The sequence below is a fragment of the Microtus ochrogaster genome, unplaced genomic scaffold (genome assembly GCF_000317375.1).
Source record: "Microtus ochrogaster isolate Prairie Vole_2 unplaced genomic scaffold, MicOch1.0 UNK17, whole genome shotgun sequence".
In the NCBI taxonomy this organism is placed as follows: Eukaryota; Metazoa; Chordata; class Mammalia; order Rodentia; family Cricetidae; genus Microtus; species Microtus ochrogaster.
In genome coordinates, this window is record NW_004949115.1 from 2,682,414 (window position 1) to 2,697,708 (window position 15,295).

The window sequence follows — 15,295 nt, forward strand, 5'->3', positions numbered from 1 at the left end:
TCTATAGATGTCTGTTAAGTCCATTTGATTCATTACCTCCATTAATTCTCTTATTTCTCTGTTAGGTTTCTGTCTGATTGACCTGTTCATTGGTGAGAGAGGAGTGTTGAAGTCTCCAAACTATTCATGTTTTAAAACAATGACAAGAGCTATGTTATTCAGCTGCCACTTAATATTGTAGAGTACTGTTGAGTTGATTTTTCTCCCTTTTTTATTTAAAAATAAATGCAGCGAGGCTGGCTGTAGTGACACATAACTTTAGTCCCAGCATGGGAGGCAGAGGAAGGCAGATCTCTGTGAGTTTGAGGCCATACTGGTCTTCATAGTGCGTTCCAGGACAGCCAAAGTTCATAAGGAGACCCGGTCTCAAAAAAAATATAAAATTAATTCAACAAATTAAATCTAGGCAATACCATTTCTACACAACCTACAATGTTTGCGAGGGTTTTTAGATTGGGTGCTAGCACCTTTAAAAATGTTACAAGTGGCACTTTATCACATTAGGTGACAGCATCCACTTCTTTTGCTTTAAGCTCAGCTAACAACTCTGCTCTTCTTTGGCTTCTCATTTATTTATCTGTGGGAGCATGCCTCAGACTCTGAATGTTGGTTTTAGTGTTGTTTCCATAGTGATTGCAGTTCAACCCATAGCATTTGCAAGACCCCTGCCCTGACCCATTCCTGCTATTCAGACCAGCAATAGAACAATTGCTACTGGGGCTGCTCTTCACCTTGGCTGCTATTTCCTGTGTATGGTTTGGATTTCACTCTCTGATGGAAAAGTACAGTATTCAAGGTTAATATTGAGATTCTGATTTGATTGACTGAAATCTGAATGTGATTATTTATGTCATTGGCAATTTGTGTAATTGATGAAATGTGGTGGAAATGAAATAGAAACTGCCTCTCCTGGCTTGTAGGTTTAAGTCTAAAGCTAAGCAATGTTTTGAGAAAAGCTATGCTTTCAATGAACCAAAAACACCCTAGTTACAATGAAAGAATTGTCTTAATGTTTCATGCTTTATTTTAACAAGCATTTTATGCAAAATCTATTGTTTTTTTTTACTTTGGCATAATTATAGTTTTTCTTGCAGCTTGGAAGAGTAATGCAAAGAGCCCCCCCCCTTACTTTTTACCCCATGTTCTCCCACTATAGCGTTTTGCAAAACTTCAGTAAAATATCTTCACCAATGTGTTGATGTTGATACAGGCAAGATATTGACTATCTCTGTCACTACAAGGATATATTCTTCAGTTTTCCTTTTATAGAGGCATCCACATCTTTCCTGTCCCCACTCACTCATCCTAGTAATCATTGATCTTTTCTGTAATAATGATTGTCATTTCAAAATGGTTATCTATTTTAATCCTCAGCAATATACAAAATTATACACATTAAACTACATAATATATAGTATTCAGGGAATGACTTTTTACTGACTGATAATTCTATGGAGGTTCCCCTACTGTTGTGTACATCAATTCTTTGCTTCTTTTTTATTGGTGTATACTATTCCATCATGGAGATGCACCACAGTTTAACTATTTGTTCATTGTTTCAGAGTGTCTCAGACTGGGTAATTTGTAATGAATGTTTTTACTTCAATTATGAAGAATGAGAAATCTAGGGCCTTGTATCTGGCAAAGGTTTTCATGCTGTGCTATTACAGAGCAAAAGGTACAATATTGGGCATGAGAAAGAGGGAAGGGGGTCAAACTCATCTTGTCTTAATGTATCCTTTATTAGAAAAAAACAACATTAAGCCACTCATACAAACATATCTAATGATATATTTAAGGGGACCACCTCTTGGTTTGTATCAAGTATTAATTTTCTAATACATAAATTTCGAGGGACACATTTCAAATTATAACATCCATGTATGTATGTGTATATATATGTATGGATATATATATATATATATTACCCTTTGCTATTACAAATAAAGCTTCTATGAATATTTTTGTACATTTTTCAAGCATAAGCCTTCATTACTCTGGGCTAAATGCCCAGGAATGTAACTGCTGGGTCATATGGTAGTTGCATATTCAGTTTTATAAGAAACTGCCAAACTGTTGCCAGGTTGGCTGTGCCGTCTTGCGTACTCACCAGCAATATGTGTGTGATCCAGTTTCTCTGCATTGTCACTATCCTTTAGTGTTAACCTTTTTTTAAAAAATTCTATTCCCTTGTAGATAATGATACCATATTGTGCCTTTAATTTGCAATTTCCCCGATGGCTAATGATGTTGAATATCTTTTCCAGTGCTAATGTCTCATCTATATAGCTTGTCTGTGGATGTCTTTCTTCAGCCAAAAAAAAAAAAAAACAGCAATGTATTGTTATATGGATCCTTTTGTATAGGAACTTGGATGTTAGTGAATAATGTGATTTTACAAAAGACAGAAAGTGTTCTTTAATTTGTTGTTTTATTTTTATTATTTATGTGTGTGTGTATTTTTGGTGTATGTGTGTGTGTGTGTGCATATACATGTTTGTGTGTGATGGTTCATGTGTGTTACAGTGTGCATGTAGGATCACAGGACAACTTCAAATGTCCTTCCTTCCATCCTATTTGAGGCAGGGTCTGTCTTGTTTGCTATACTGCTGCATATGCTGTTCTAGGTGGCTGACAAGCTTCTGGTAAATTCTGCTGATCCCATCTCACCTTAGGGGTACTAGAATTACAGACACCACACATTTGCCTTGTATACATGGTCTAGAGATCCACGCTCAGGTCATTAGGCCTGTGTGATGAGCCCTTGTACCCACAGAGGCAGGCGATCTCCAGCCCTTTTTCTTTGAGTTATATTGATTTTTTTAAGAACTGGAAGTTTATATCACTGTTTTTTTTCTGTCATTTTTGTGTTTAATTTCATTGATTTCTGCCCTGTGTTTTCTTTTGCTTGCTTGGCCTTGTTTTGATATTCCTTGAGTTGGGAGTTTATATTCTTGATGATGCTTTTGCTGTCTGTTAATGGCCGATGTGTCTGGCTGGCTGCTTTTTTCCCCTAAAATTTCAGAGGCTGTATTTTCATTTCCATCCAATTCAACACATTTTTAAATTTCCTACTCTTGGAACCACCAATAATTTAAAGTGTGTTTGGTTTCCAGATGTTTGGAAAATTTCGTTACCTTTTTTTTTTATTGATTTCTTTTAGCTCTAAATTTTATTATTTTTTTTAAAATAAGCATGTGAAGCACTGAGTTTCATTAGAGCATTTTCCACACATACTTTGTCCTCATTAACTCCCTTCTTCCACTAGCCTCTTCTGACTTCCCGACTCCTGCCGCAGGCTCCTTTCGACTTTTCTGTTACATGTATTCCTCTAACCTCTTCCTACCTAGTAAAATCTCTTTTCCTTTTCTATGGCCTCCTTTCTAATTTCATGACCTATATGCTTAGTTTGATTTGACTGCAATTGTAGAACACACACATATGTGTCTATATTTAATTCTTCAAAATTTGTTGAAAAGGATGTATTCCACTTGGGGCAAAGTGTTTTACAAACATCAACTAGATATGGACAGTTAGTGATTGTTTTTAGTTCTTTTGTATTTTTGCTAACATTCTGACTAGTTCTATGAGCTTGTAAGAGTGATGCTAAAGCCTCCACTGATGGAATTTTCTCCTGCCATATTGCCAGTTTCTGTTTTGTGTGTTTTGAAGCTCTTTTATTTGGTGCGTTGACAGGATTGCCCAGATGTTTTAGAGGATTGGCTCTTCATTATTGCATAACTTTCTCCTCTATCCATGGTAACCATCTTGACTCTGAAGTCTACTTATCTGATAATAATATACTGAATCTTTCTGTCATTTAATTAATGCTGCATGGAACATATCTTTTCATCTTTTTATTCTTAGCCTGCTTGTAATTGTTCTTTAAATGAATTTTTATAGACAACACATAGTTCGTCATTCATGACTTTTAAATTCCTCTCTCAAGCTCTCTTTAAATTGTTATACATAGGTCACTTAACATATTCTGTAATTATTGTTATATTAGGGCTTAAATCTGACATTTCCATTTTTATTATTATTTGCTTTTTAAAATAGAGTCTTGGTTTATAAGCCAGGCTGCAATAGAATTCATAATTCTCCTGTTTCAGTACTAGGTGTGCCACCATACCTGGCTCGCAGTTTCTTTTCTAATTCATTAGCTGTGGGTTTGTTTTAGATTTTTTTCATTTTTAGACAGACAGTCTCGTGTACCAAAGGCTCCATGTAGCTGAGACTAGCCTAGAACTCTTAATCCTCCTGCCTCCATCTCCCACGTGTTGGGATCACAGATGTGTGCCTCCATACTTTTGTCATTAGCTCTGCCTTCCATTTCTGTTTTATTCCTCACCCCCACCTTTCCTGTTGTTATCTGGATGTTTTAAAAACTCATTTTTACATTTTTACATGACTTTAAAATGATGAAAGTTGGTTCAGCTTGTTCTTTGACAATTTCATACACTTATATATATGTATAATGCACTCTGACTACTCTCTCCCCACACTTTCCTGTCTCCTTCCTATTGTAATCAAGCGTTCCTCCTCCCTGCCAGTCCCGCTTACAGACTTTTGGTTTGGTTTTGTGATCTTTTTAGATTAGTAGGGCTATCTGTGTGATCCCTGGGTGGGAACTATTCACTGGAACCTGATGGGGTCACCAGTGTGTACACAACTAAAGGCATCCTCCTCTGCCTGGATCTACCGGGAGCAAATAGCTGTGCAATGAGGGCTAGGGTCTTTCGTGTGCCCTCCATCCATTCCTGACAGTTGACAGCCATTCTTTTGCAGACCCAGCGCAGGCACCCACAGCTGCTGGAGGTTCGTGATTGTTATGGCTATGTCTTGCACAGAAGATATTGGTTAGCAGCCACTTTCACTGTTTTCTGGTTCTTACATTTTTTCCCCTTTCTCCACTTCTGCAGTGTTCTCTGAGCCTTTCTAGGGATGGTGTAGATGTCTTGCTTTTGGCTGAACACTCAGTTGTCACTTTGTCTGAGGGCCTTGTGCAGCCTTGAGAGTCTGTTTACCGATGTTCACTAGCAAGAAAGGCTTTGCTGACTAAGGCTGAGGGTAGCATTTGTCTATGAGTATAAACAAATATTTACATGACAGTGTGATACTATGTCGATTTAGCTAAACAACAGTATCTCCCTCCAACAGGGCCTGTGGCCTCCTAGAACGAAGGTTGATCAGGTTTTTCTTTTTATACAAAGGCTTTTAAAATATTTTAATGTTTTTAAGAATTTTCTACACATATACAATGTATTTTGATAATATCTACTCACTACTTTTGACTGTCACCTCTCCCAGACCCCTTCAACAGGAGTCTTTCCGGGTTGCGCTCTCTCTCTCTCTCTCTCTCTCTCTCTCTCTCTCTCTCTCTCTCTCTCTCTCCTTTAATGTCCCACTAAGTCCACTTAGTGCTTCCTACACACACACATAGCAAATGGGCAGCCTATAAGTTACAACACCCACAAAGAAAATGATTCTTTGTACCCCAGCAGCCATAAAATACCAATAGCACATCGGCTAAGGTGCAGCCTCATGCATCCTTACCCCATTCACACTAGACTGCTGACTGGCTTCATCTTGTGTGGGTCTTATGTGGGTGACCACAGCCACCATGAGTTCATAAGTTCAATAAACATGTCATTTCCCGAAGACAGCATTTCACAATACTCACCCCCCCCCCATTCTCTAGATCTTACATTCTCTCTGCTCCCTTTCCAGTGCTGCTCACTGAGCATTAAGGATTGGGAGGTTGGTATGAATGTTCCATTTTGAGCTGAATACTCAGAGTTACTTTTTTCTTAGTACTTTGACCAGTTATGACTTTATTACCTGCTCCTCACTGTAAAAGGAAGCTTCTCTGACCAAGGTTAAGAGCAGCCCAGGTCTTTGGGTACAAATAGAAATATTTAGAACGCAGGCTGACAATATGAAAATTTAACAAAGTAACAATAGTAGGTGTCTCCTCTTGAGCTTAGGACTTCCTAAGCCATGGGCTTTTAACCAGGTATACAGTACCTGACATGAATTCCCTCTATGGAGCAGAACTCAGATCCAGTCAGAAAGTGGTCAGCTAACCCCAATATTCATGCCACTATTGCCCAGTAAATGCATCTTACTCTGGGAGGTTGGTATTGCAGCATTCGGCGTCCATTGCCAGGTAAGACCACTGACAAATATTTTTTTCCAGTGTCTTGTGTAGCACATTCTGGCACTATGAAATCTAGCTAGTGGGGAAGAAATGTCCTGGTCATTTTGAGATAGATTTCTTTATGTCCTTCAACCAAAGTATGTGGTATCTTTAGCAGTCATTATGGCAAGAACAATGGCAATAGTCTGTGTTGTTTTGGGTACCACTAGCCTCTTCCTGAACAATAACTCTCAGGGGGGGCAGCTCATGCCCAGCACTGAAATTTTTATTTGGTATCCTGTGTCTTCTGGGAGCAGCACTGTCCACCCACGCAGGATACTGCTGTTCAAACTCCTTTTTCTTCTAAATCCAGAATGCTAACCATTACATGGTGGGACCAACCCTTCAAACTCCTTTTTCAGAAAAATTCTATTTTATAATTAGCTAGGCAATGGTGGTGGATTTTCATAAGGCTTCTTAGTTTTATCAACTCCCTACCCCCTTCATCTCCCCACCCCTAAATCCCATTAATTCTTAAACCTTTAATCGTACGTTTTACCACATCTTCTCACATATTACATGAATTCCACTATCCCTATTACATTTTTAATTGGAATGCATGGTAGCAGTAGGTTTCCATATGGCTTTCCCATACACCCTTCATTTTGGTTAACCTGCCTCTTGCCCCCTGGTTTTCCCCATGTTCCCTCCACCTTCCCTGCTTGAACCCTTTCCACTCTCAGTGTCCTCCCTCTACTTGGATTTTACCTGCATTTTACTTTCCCCACTCCATTACTGTATCCCTTTGTAATTTCCTGGGTTCAACTTGTACTTGAAGTTTAAAATGCAAAACAGTCCAGAGCTCTGATGCACATATGAAAGAGAACATGCAGCATTTGCCACTTCTGGGCCTGGGTGATCTCACTCCGTATATTTTTTCCAGTGCTATCCATTTCTCTGCAAATTCCATGCTTTCCCTTTTCATATCTAAGTCATATCCCATTGTGTATACTGCATTTTCCCTCTCTGTTTATCAGTTGATGGATATCCAAATTAATTCTGTTTCCTAGCTCGTGACTAGAGCATCAGTGAACATGGTGTGTAGATAAGACTACAGTAGGATCTAAAGTCCTTTGAGTATATACTCGGGAGTGGCACATGTCAGGTAGCGCTCAATAAATGTCCTATGTTGTGCAGGACAGTCTTCCTTAACCACATATAATCAGACCCAAATTGTCAATAGTGCCGTGTTAAATCCTGCTCTAGTTCTAATGAGGAAAAGAAGGTTTTGTGTCTTAAACCCTTTTCTGTGTTGGAGTAAGATTCATTTAACTTAAAAGTGAGCCATGTTAAATGATATTTGCTTCCTTAGTTATCTTTGGGTGTGTGATTTAAGGACAGGTTCTGAAATTATGCCAGTATCTGAGATAAATGATCAGGATTTTTAAAATATGGGTATAAATCAAGTAGAAATTTAATTAGAGCTAGTGAAGAAGTTTCAGAATTACGGCCATTTACAAAATAAATAATATAAAAATCAATAGCTTCGCTATGTTTAGGCAATAGTTGTTGGGAAATACAGCCAAGAAAAGGCCCATTAACAATTTCAGCCAAAATTATGAAATGCCTGGGAATAAGCTTTGGAAAAAATGCATGACTTAGATGGGGAAAGCAACACAGTTTTACTGAGATATATGGAAGATACCCTGAGTAATGAGCAGGATCACTGAATGACCAGACTCGTAATATCAAAGTGATATTTACCTCCAAGTTAATCTATCCATCCAATGCAATTCTGGTGAAGCCATAGTTGTTTTCGGGAAGAAGAAAAGGAGCAAAGGACTTGAAATTTTCTAAAATTCAAGTGTAGGAATAAATGCAGGAGACCTGCCGTTCTTGATGTTGTGTTAAGCAAGTAATGATGGATTGGTTTCGGGAAAATTCATCAAAATGCATGAGTTGATGCTCTTCCTGTAAGTTTAAAATGTTATGTAATGTAGACTTAAATATTTCTAGGGCTATAATAATTGAGATTCTATTATGTAGCAGGCACAGGAAGAAAAAAAATCAGTGAAATATTTTAAGACACAGAAACAAACCTGTGTGTATGATGGTGGTATTTCAGTTCCGTGGGGGAGAGGGCAAAATAATGAGTAAATGAATTGTAATAGCTGGCTAACTGTTGTTTGCTTAAAATATTAATCATAAGAAATATTGTATGAATTAAAGGTAGAAAATAGAGTGCATAAATATTTTAAGGGCATAGGTGAATATGAAACTATGTAAGTAATGTTTCCCACACTGGCTACAAGAACATGTATTTATGTCTAATCCTTAAATAATATAGGCAAATGGTTTCAAAATAAAACTATAAATACTACAAATAGATGTAGTACACCCCTCTGTGCTGCAGCCCCTCTGCATTCTCCATTCCCAGCTAAGCACTGCCGTTGTGTTCTTAGCCTTTCACCTTTAAAAGTTAGGATTATTATCGTTACTATGGGGGTGGCACATATGCCATGGCTTGCACGGAGAGTTCAGAGGACAACTTTTCTCGAGCTTCTCTCCTTCTGCCCTTAAGTGGGTTCCAGGGACAGAACTCAAATTGTCGGGCTTGCATCACCCATCACCTTGCGGTACTGAGCCGTCCCGGAGACTCCAACCTCCCATCTTTTTCAGACGTGGAGAATATGTTCTATATCCTAGTGTGTACCCTGCTTTTTCCACTTGTAAATTTTCTACTATACTTGTTTGAAACCATTTAAACCTGATTTCATTTCACATCATTGAGAGGCTCTTCAGCATCTTTTTAATGTCATCACAGTATTCCATGTTCCGGATGTATTATAATTTGTATATCCACTCCCTTGGTAATTGTTGTATTAGTTTCCTCATTTGGGTGATGCAAACAGTAGTGTAGTGGATATGATCTTTATTGCATTTATGCATGTGTGCCATAGAACATGTGTGAAGTCCTTCCATCAAGTACTCACCCCACTGTGTGAATCCTGGGTATGAAACTTTAGGCTTGGTGGCAAGCATTTTTACCTGCTTCACCATCTCTCTAGCCCTGGGTATCATTTTATGTGGCATTTCACAAGTACACAAGAACATCTTACATATTTATTGTGGTAAAATGCACATTAAAAAACTTTACCATTTTAAGTGTACAGTTAGTCACTTCTAGGTATATAGTTCTTTGACTTGCGCACACATGTATTTTGTGGCTATATTTGCATTCTTTATGGATATGTTTCCTGAAGAATATTTCTATCTCAAATGATAGATGCATTTGTAACATTTAAAACTTTGACCATCCATTTCCCATAGGATCCATGCCACTCTTCACTCTCATTAGGAATCCATGACGCTGCCTGATGTTTTCTTGGTACTTAGTAAAGTGTTAATAGTTTTGAAGTTCTTGTCATCTGTTTTGTGAAATTTCTTTCAATGTAGTTACAATTTGCAGATTTCTCTTAAAATTAGATTCAGCACTTTTTCTTATGTCTAAGAGGGAAAGTCTTTTAAAATATAATTTTGAGACCTAGATTAGACTATAAAAAGGGGAAAATGATGGAAACGTTTGATTACTTATAGAACAGTAAGAAATTAAAAGCCATTGACAAACTGGGTTAGGAGACTATTTACAACATATGGCAGAATAAATAGCCTTGCTATTTCATGTTATTAAAAACCACTAGTAAGAGCTGAGGATGCTCCCTTCTCTTTCCAGTTCGTTGAGTGTTTTTATCGTGAAAGGGCATTGCGTTTTTGTCAAATGCAGCTTTTTTCTTCTCTTGAGATGATAATGTGTTTTTTAATAACAGTATAATTGACATATAATTCACATCTTGCAATTCACTCTTTGAAATTGTACAATTCAGTGGGTTTTAATATAGCCACAGAGTATACAACCACCACCAGAATGTAACTTGAGAACATTTTCATTACCCCTAAAAGAAACCTTGTAACCAGTTAGCAGTCACCCTTCATTAAGCTACCTCCCTCCCCACCCCTGCAGCCCTTGGCAACCACTAATACATTTCTGTCTATGACTTTGTCTATTCTGGACATTTTATGCAATTGAAATCATGCAGTACATTGCCTTTGTGCGTATTTCTTTCATTTAGCTTGGTCGTTCCAAGATTTGATCGTGCTATAGCATACAACAATGCTTAATTCCTCCTTGTTAATTCTGGTAGACTAGAGCGCCAAGAGCCTAACTTCTTGTTAGCATAAAGCTCTCACCATTTAATCACTTACCACCAAATCTTCACCTTCTAAGAGGAACTCCTTCAACTGGAACTACTTCATGCTCTGTTTTACAAAAAGTCACTTCTTTGTGGGGGAATTTTGGAGCTCTCTATTCTTAGGACCAGCGGTTAGCTCTGGTGCAGAATCTTTCTTTGACCCAGGGCTTTGGGTGCTGCGCAGTGGTAAGAGCCACTGGCCTTGATTGCCTCTTCACATGGGAAACTTTGAGCTGCGAATGATTTCAGAGTGAGGTGGTTGAATCCCTACTATTCTCCGCCTTCTGGCATGAAGTTTCTATCCTATGAATGGGAACTGGCTCAAAGAAACAAGTCCCAGAAGATTTGGCTGTATTCACCAGGAATTTTGCCCTTCACATCCGTGTTGGAGATGATGAGAATGCTGGCTGCTTGCTTTCTCATGGAAGCCACGTCTCCCTTGATTCAGAGCCAGAGCCAGAGAGCACCCCGTCTACTAAGCCACTGTTATCTGGAGTGTTATTTGTACAAAGGCAAGCAAGGGGATGGGAGGAATGCAGTGAGTTATGGCTCATATGCCATATGTAGCCCATCACTGTTAGACCACTGACTTTTAACAGATGTTCTTGAAGAAAGCTTTTTTCAGTCACTGTATCCCCTTAGGATAATTTCCAGCAGTTTACAATTTTTAAAAACCACTTTCACCGGTTTCAAACAGTTTCACAGGAGTTCTTATGCTGCACTTCCAGGGAGGGGATGCTTCTCATCTGTTTACTGTTTCAGTAAGGTCGCTAGAAGGCTGTTAGCAGGCAGTACTGATGAGCATTTTTAAAATACAGCTTCTGTTACTATTTTTTTTAACCAAAGACATTTTATTTGTAGTTATGTGTGTCTCCATTCTTTGCTCATATTTCCCCAATGCAAATGAATCTTGCACTGGTGCTCTACTTGTGGAGAGTTATTTTTTTAGTCACTATATTTTCCTTGCTACTCTGATTTTTAGGTTGCTTCTATCATCTACTACTGTGGCCACCACTGACAATTCAAGTACCATGTTTCCTACAATGTCAAATGTTCCTGCCTGTATGGCTTCCCAGGAACTCTCAAGTAAGTTTTACTCATTTTAAAGAAATTGATGTTTTCATGAGCCTGCTTAACTCAGTTTGCCAATAGAAGCTATGGATTTTCTGCATCTTAAAAATAATCACGATGTTTGATTCCATCAACGACAGTTGATATCAGTAGTAGCTTTGCATAAGGTTTATTGTCATAACTTTAGCTGTGAGGTTTTTAAAAATTATTATGATTAGTATCTTAGTTGTTTTTCTATTGCTGTGGTAAGACACTATGCCCAAGGCAACTTATAGATAAAAGAATGTCTTGGGGTTTGCTTAGAGTTTCAGAAGGTTAGAATCTATGGCCATCATGATAGGGAAAATGGCAGCAGGCCGGCACGGCACTGGAGCAGAGGCTGGGAGCTTACATCTGATCCACAGCCAAAAGTCGGAAACAAAGCACTTAGGCTGTGAAGTCTGTTTAGTTTTACTCTATAAGAAGGCATTCTAGAAGGGGTAAAACAACCCAAAATCTCTGCTATGTAAATAAAACTTGGAGAAGCTTTTACTAACCAGGTTGACAGATACGCATGTCCAGTCTTAGCTAAGATGTAGAGAAGTAGGCACTTTTCCCTATTGACAAAAACATAGTGGTTTAATTTTTTCCAAAATCACTTTGGTGGGTCACTTTTACAATATACACTAAGATTTAGAATATATCCTTGATTTAGTCTGATGATTTAACCCTATGATTTGGCAAATTAATTTGGGAGAATTAGTTTGCAAATAGTTGTGTTTTTATCCAAAATATGCACAGAAATTTTGTGTATATTTCAAAATTGTGGGGTTTTTCTTTGAAACTTAAATAAAACTTACCAGTGAGGCCATCTAGGTCTGGCATTTTCAATATTTATGGGAAGAGTTTTGAGAATTGATTAAATCCCCTTAATGGTTATAGAGCTGGTTATGTTTTATATTTTAATGAATCTCTCCAGGAGTTTTAATTTTCAGCATAAAGGTTAATTTAGATGCCTGCTGTGCACTATATCACTTCATATTGCAACAGAGTTGAGTTGAAATCTATGTTTTTGATTTCAAGTTCTTATTAACAAATGACTCCCCATATTTTATTTTAAAAAATGTCTTGAATGACTGAGGCTTAACTGACATAAGCTTCTCATTTCTTACTAACACTGTAAATTCTTACCAACACTATTTTATTTTCTAGTCACAACCTCAACAACAACCACTACCACTGTTACCACCAACACCACTACTACAATTACAAGTGGATTCAACCTGTATCTGAAACCACCAGCATCACCTTGGCATAACGACACTGGCTTAATCAGTGTGGCTTCTCTGCCGGTTACCATGACTGTAAAGTAAGCTTGCTTATTTGAAATTTTGTGTTTTGGATTATCACTTCATAGGCATAATTGCATGGGTAGCTTGAAACTAGTAGTTTACGAATCAGTTGAGGGAACGGGGCAGGATTTTTTCATATGTAGCTCAGGAAGTTGAACCGTCAACAGGCTTCTGCAATACTGTTATACAGTCATTACTATTACTACTAGTAGCTATAATTTATTGTGCAATTCTGTATATTTAGCAAGATGACAATTCTTTAGGAACATCATACCATTTAATATCCACAGTTATCTTGTGAGATAGACTCTATTTGGGGTGCTGTTTTATAGCAGACTGGAACCCAGAGATTAGGTAGTTCGTTACTGGTCACACACATTGTAATGTGTGCGTCATGATAAAGATTCAAGCAAACTCTAGAGCTTATATAAACTTGCATATTAAATGAGGCATCCTGTGTGCCCTTTGTACCATTGCTGCGATGACAGACCCTTGCATTACTATAGTGTCAAACAAAGCTAGAATATTGTCATTGGTGCTGTCATGATACAGAATAGGGGGCTGGAGAGAAGACTCCGTGGCTAAGAGCACTTGGTGCTATTCCACAGGACTAGAGTTTGGACCACACATCAGAACTGCCTAGAACTCCAGCTCCAGGGGCTCCGGAGCCCTCTTCTGGTCTCCATGGATACCTGTACACATGTACAGGCACTCACACATAGAGATACACACATAAAAAATAAAAGTAAATATTAAAAATAATAAAGAAAAACATACAAAATAGTTCTGTCTCCACAAGGATTTCTCTTGGTGCTCTTTTATGAGCACGTCTCTCCTTCTTTCCTTAACTCTGGACATTAATTAATCTCTTCTTCATTTCCATATTCACAATATTTTAAGAACATAGATGCAGACATGGCCCACATATGTCCTCTAATAATTGGCCTTTTCTTTTCATTAAGCGTAATTCCTCCAGTTCCACCCAATGGCTTGATCTCTCTCTCTCTCTCTCTCTCTCTCTCTCTCTCTCTCTCTCTCTCTCTCTCTTATTCCTGAGTAGCATTCCATGCTATTTTGTATAATGTAGTTTGTTTAAGCATGGAAGTATTGATAGACATCTAGGTCACTTATAGGTTTGAGACTGTTGATATGAACATTTGTGTATACATGTTTTTGTGAACCTAAGTCTTACTTGAAAATGAAATGAAATTTATTTCCTGTCACTGCTGAAGCATGCATGGGCAGCCCATATATGGCAGTTCTACTGAACTTGTCCATATTGGCTTTCGTGGTCTAAGTTGATGAGGACACCTGACCAGGTCTCTTCCTCAGGAGGGCTCCAGATTTCATTACAGATGGCTGTGAGCCACCATGTGGTTGCTGGGAATTGAACTCAGGACCTTTGGAAGAGCAGGCAGTGCTCTTAACTTCTGAGCTATCTTTCCAGGCACATAGGTGCTTGTCAGTATGATGTTTGTATATTTATTACTTTTAGGTGCCGAATACTTTCCCAGAGTGGCTATGGCATTCTGTGTATCTACCAGTAGTGTAGGAGTTACCTAGACTGTCCATATTTTTTTGCTTGGTTGTGACAATGTGACATATTTTTACTACCCTTCTTAAAGATATGAAGTGATTTTATTGTGGTATGAATTTTGACATCTAATGGTGTTACACATCTTTAAATTATGTCCTTAGGTCTTTGAGAACTTGATACAATGTGCTTTGATTATATTCGTCCATGCTCTCCTCCAGCTCCCCACAGGCCCATCCAGATCCTACTCATCCAACTTTGGGTTGTCCTTTCTTTTTTTTTTTTTTACACCCATCAAGTCTGATTGGCCCTGACCATAAATTATTGAATATGTGAACTTCCTCTTCAGCTACCCTCTCGAAGAAAACTTACTGTCCCTCTCCTAGCAGCCAGACTGAGGGTGGGACTTCATGCCCACCTCCTCTCTCCATGTTGGCATTTGAACTGGCTTGGGCTTGCACAGGTCTCATGCATGCTGTCCCAACCTCCGCGAGCTCATGTGTACAGCTGCCCTGCTGGGTCCTTATTGTCATCTACAACCTCGGCTCTTATACTCTTGATCCTCGTTAGCTATGGTACAATAATAGATATGTTTGTATATTTTAGTATTTCATGTACTTTTTGTATGTATGCACACTGATTTTGTTTTTGCTTTTAAGTTTTGATATCAGAATAACATTTGACGAATCACTTCCAACCTTACAGCTTATAAAATGCTCCAGGAGTCATTCTTATTCCTATTTTCTAAAAGAAATTCTAGAGTTGATACTAATTCTTTAACTACTTTTTAATGAAAACTTCTGCGCCCAGATAAATGTCTTGTATAATCCTCTAAATTAAAAATAAACGTATTTAATAGATCCAGTACCAGTCAGACTGTCTGATTCATCTTTAATAAGCTTCAGCAGTGTGTGGTTTTAAAGGAACATGAGGACTACTGAGAACTCAAGAACAATGGCAATGGGTTTTT

General features: G+C 38.2%; 1 protein-coding gene across 1 annotated transcript in view; it reads left to right on the forward strand.

Annotated features, from left to right (window-relative positions):
• Nup62cl (nucleoporin 62 C-terminal like) overlaps positions 1-15,295 on the forward strand; it is a 74,169-nt gene that overhangs the window by 19,864 nt on the left and 39,010 nt on the right. The window contains exons 2-3 of the mRNA XM_005367356.3: positions 11,372-11,475; positions 12,652-12,808. Of these exons, the coding sequence (XP_005367413.1) occupies positions 11,421-11,475; positions 12,652-12,808 (212 nt within the window). The 5' untranslated portion in view covers positions 11,372-11,420. The remainder of the gene's footprint in view (positions 1-11,371; positions 11,476-12,651; positions 12,809-15,295) is intronic.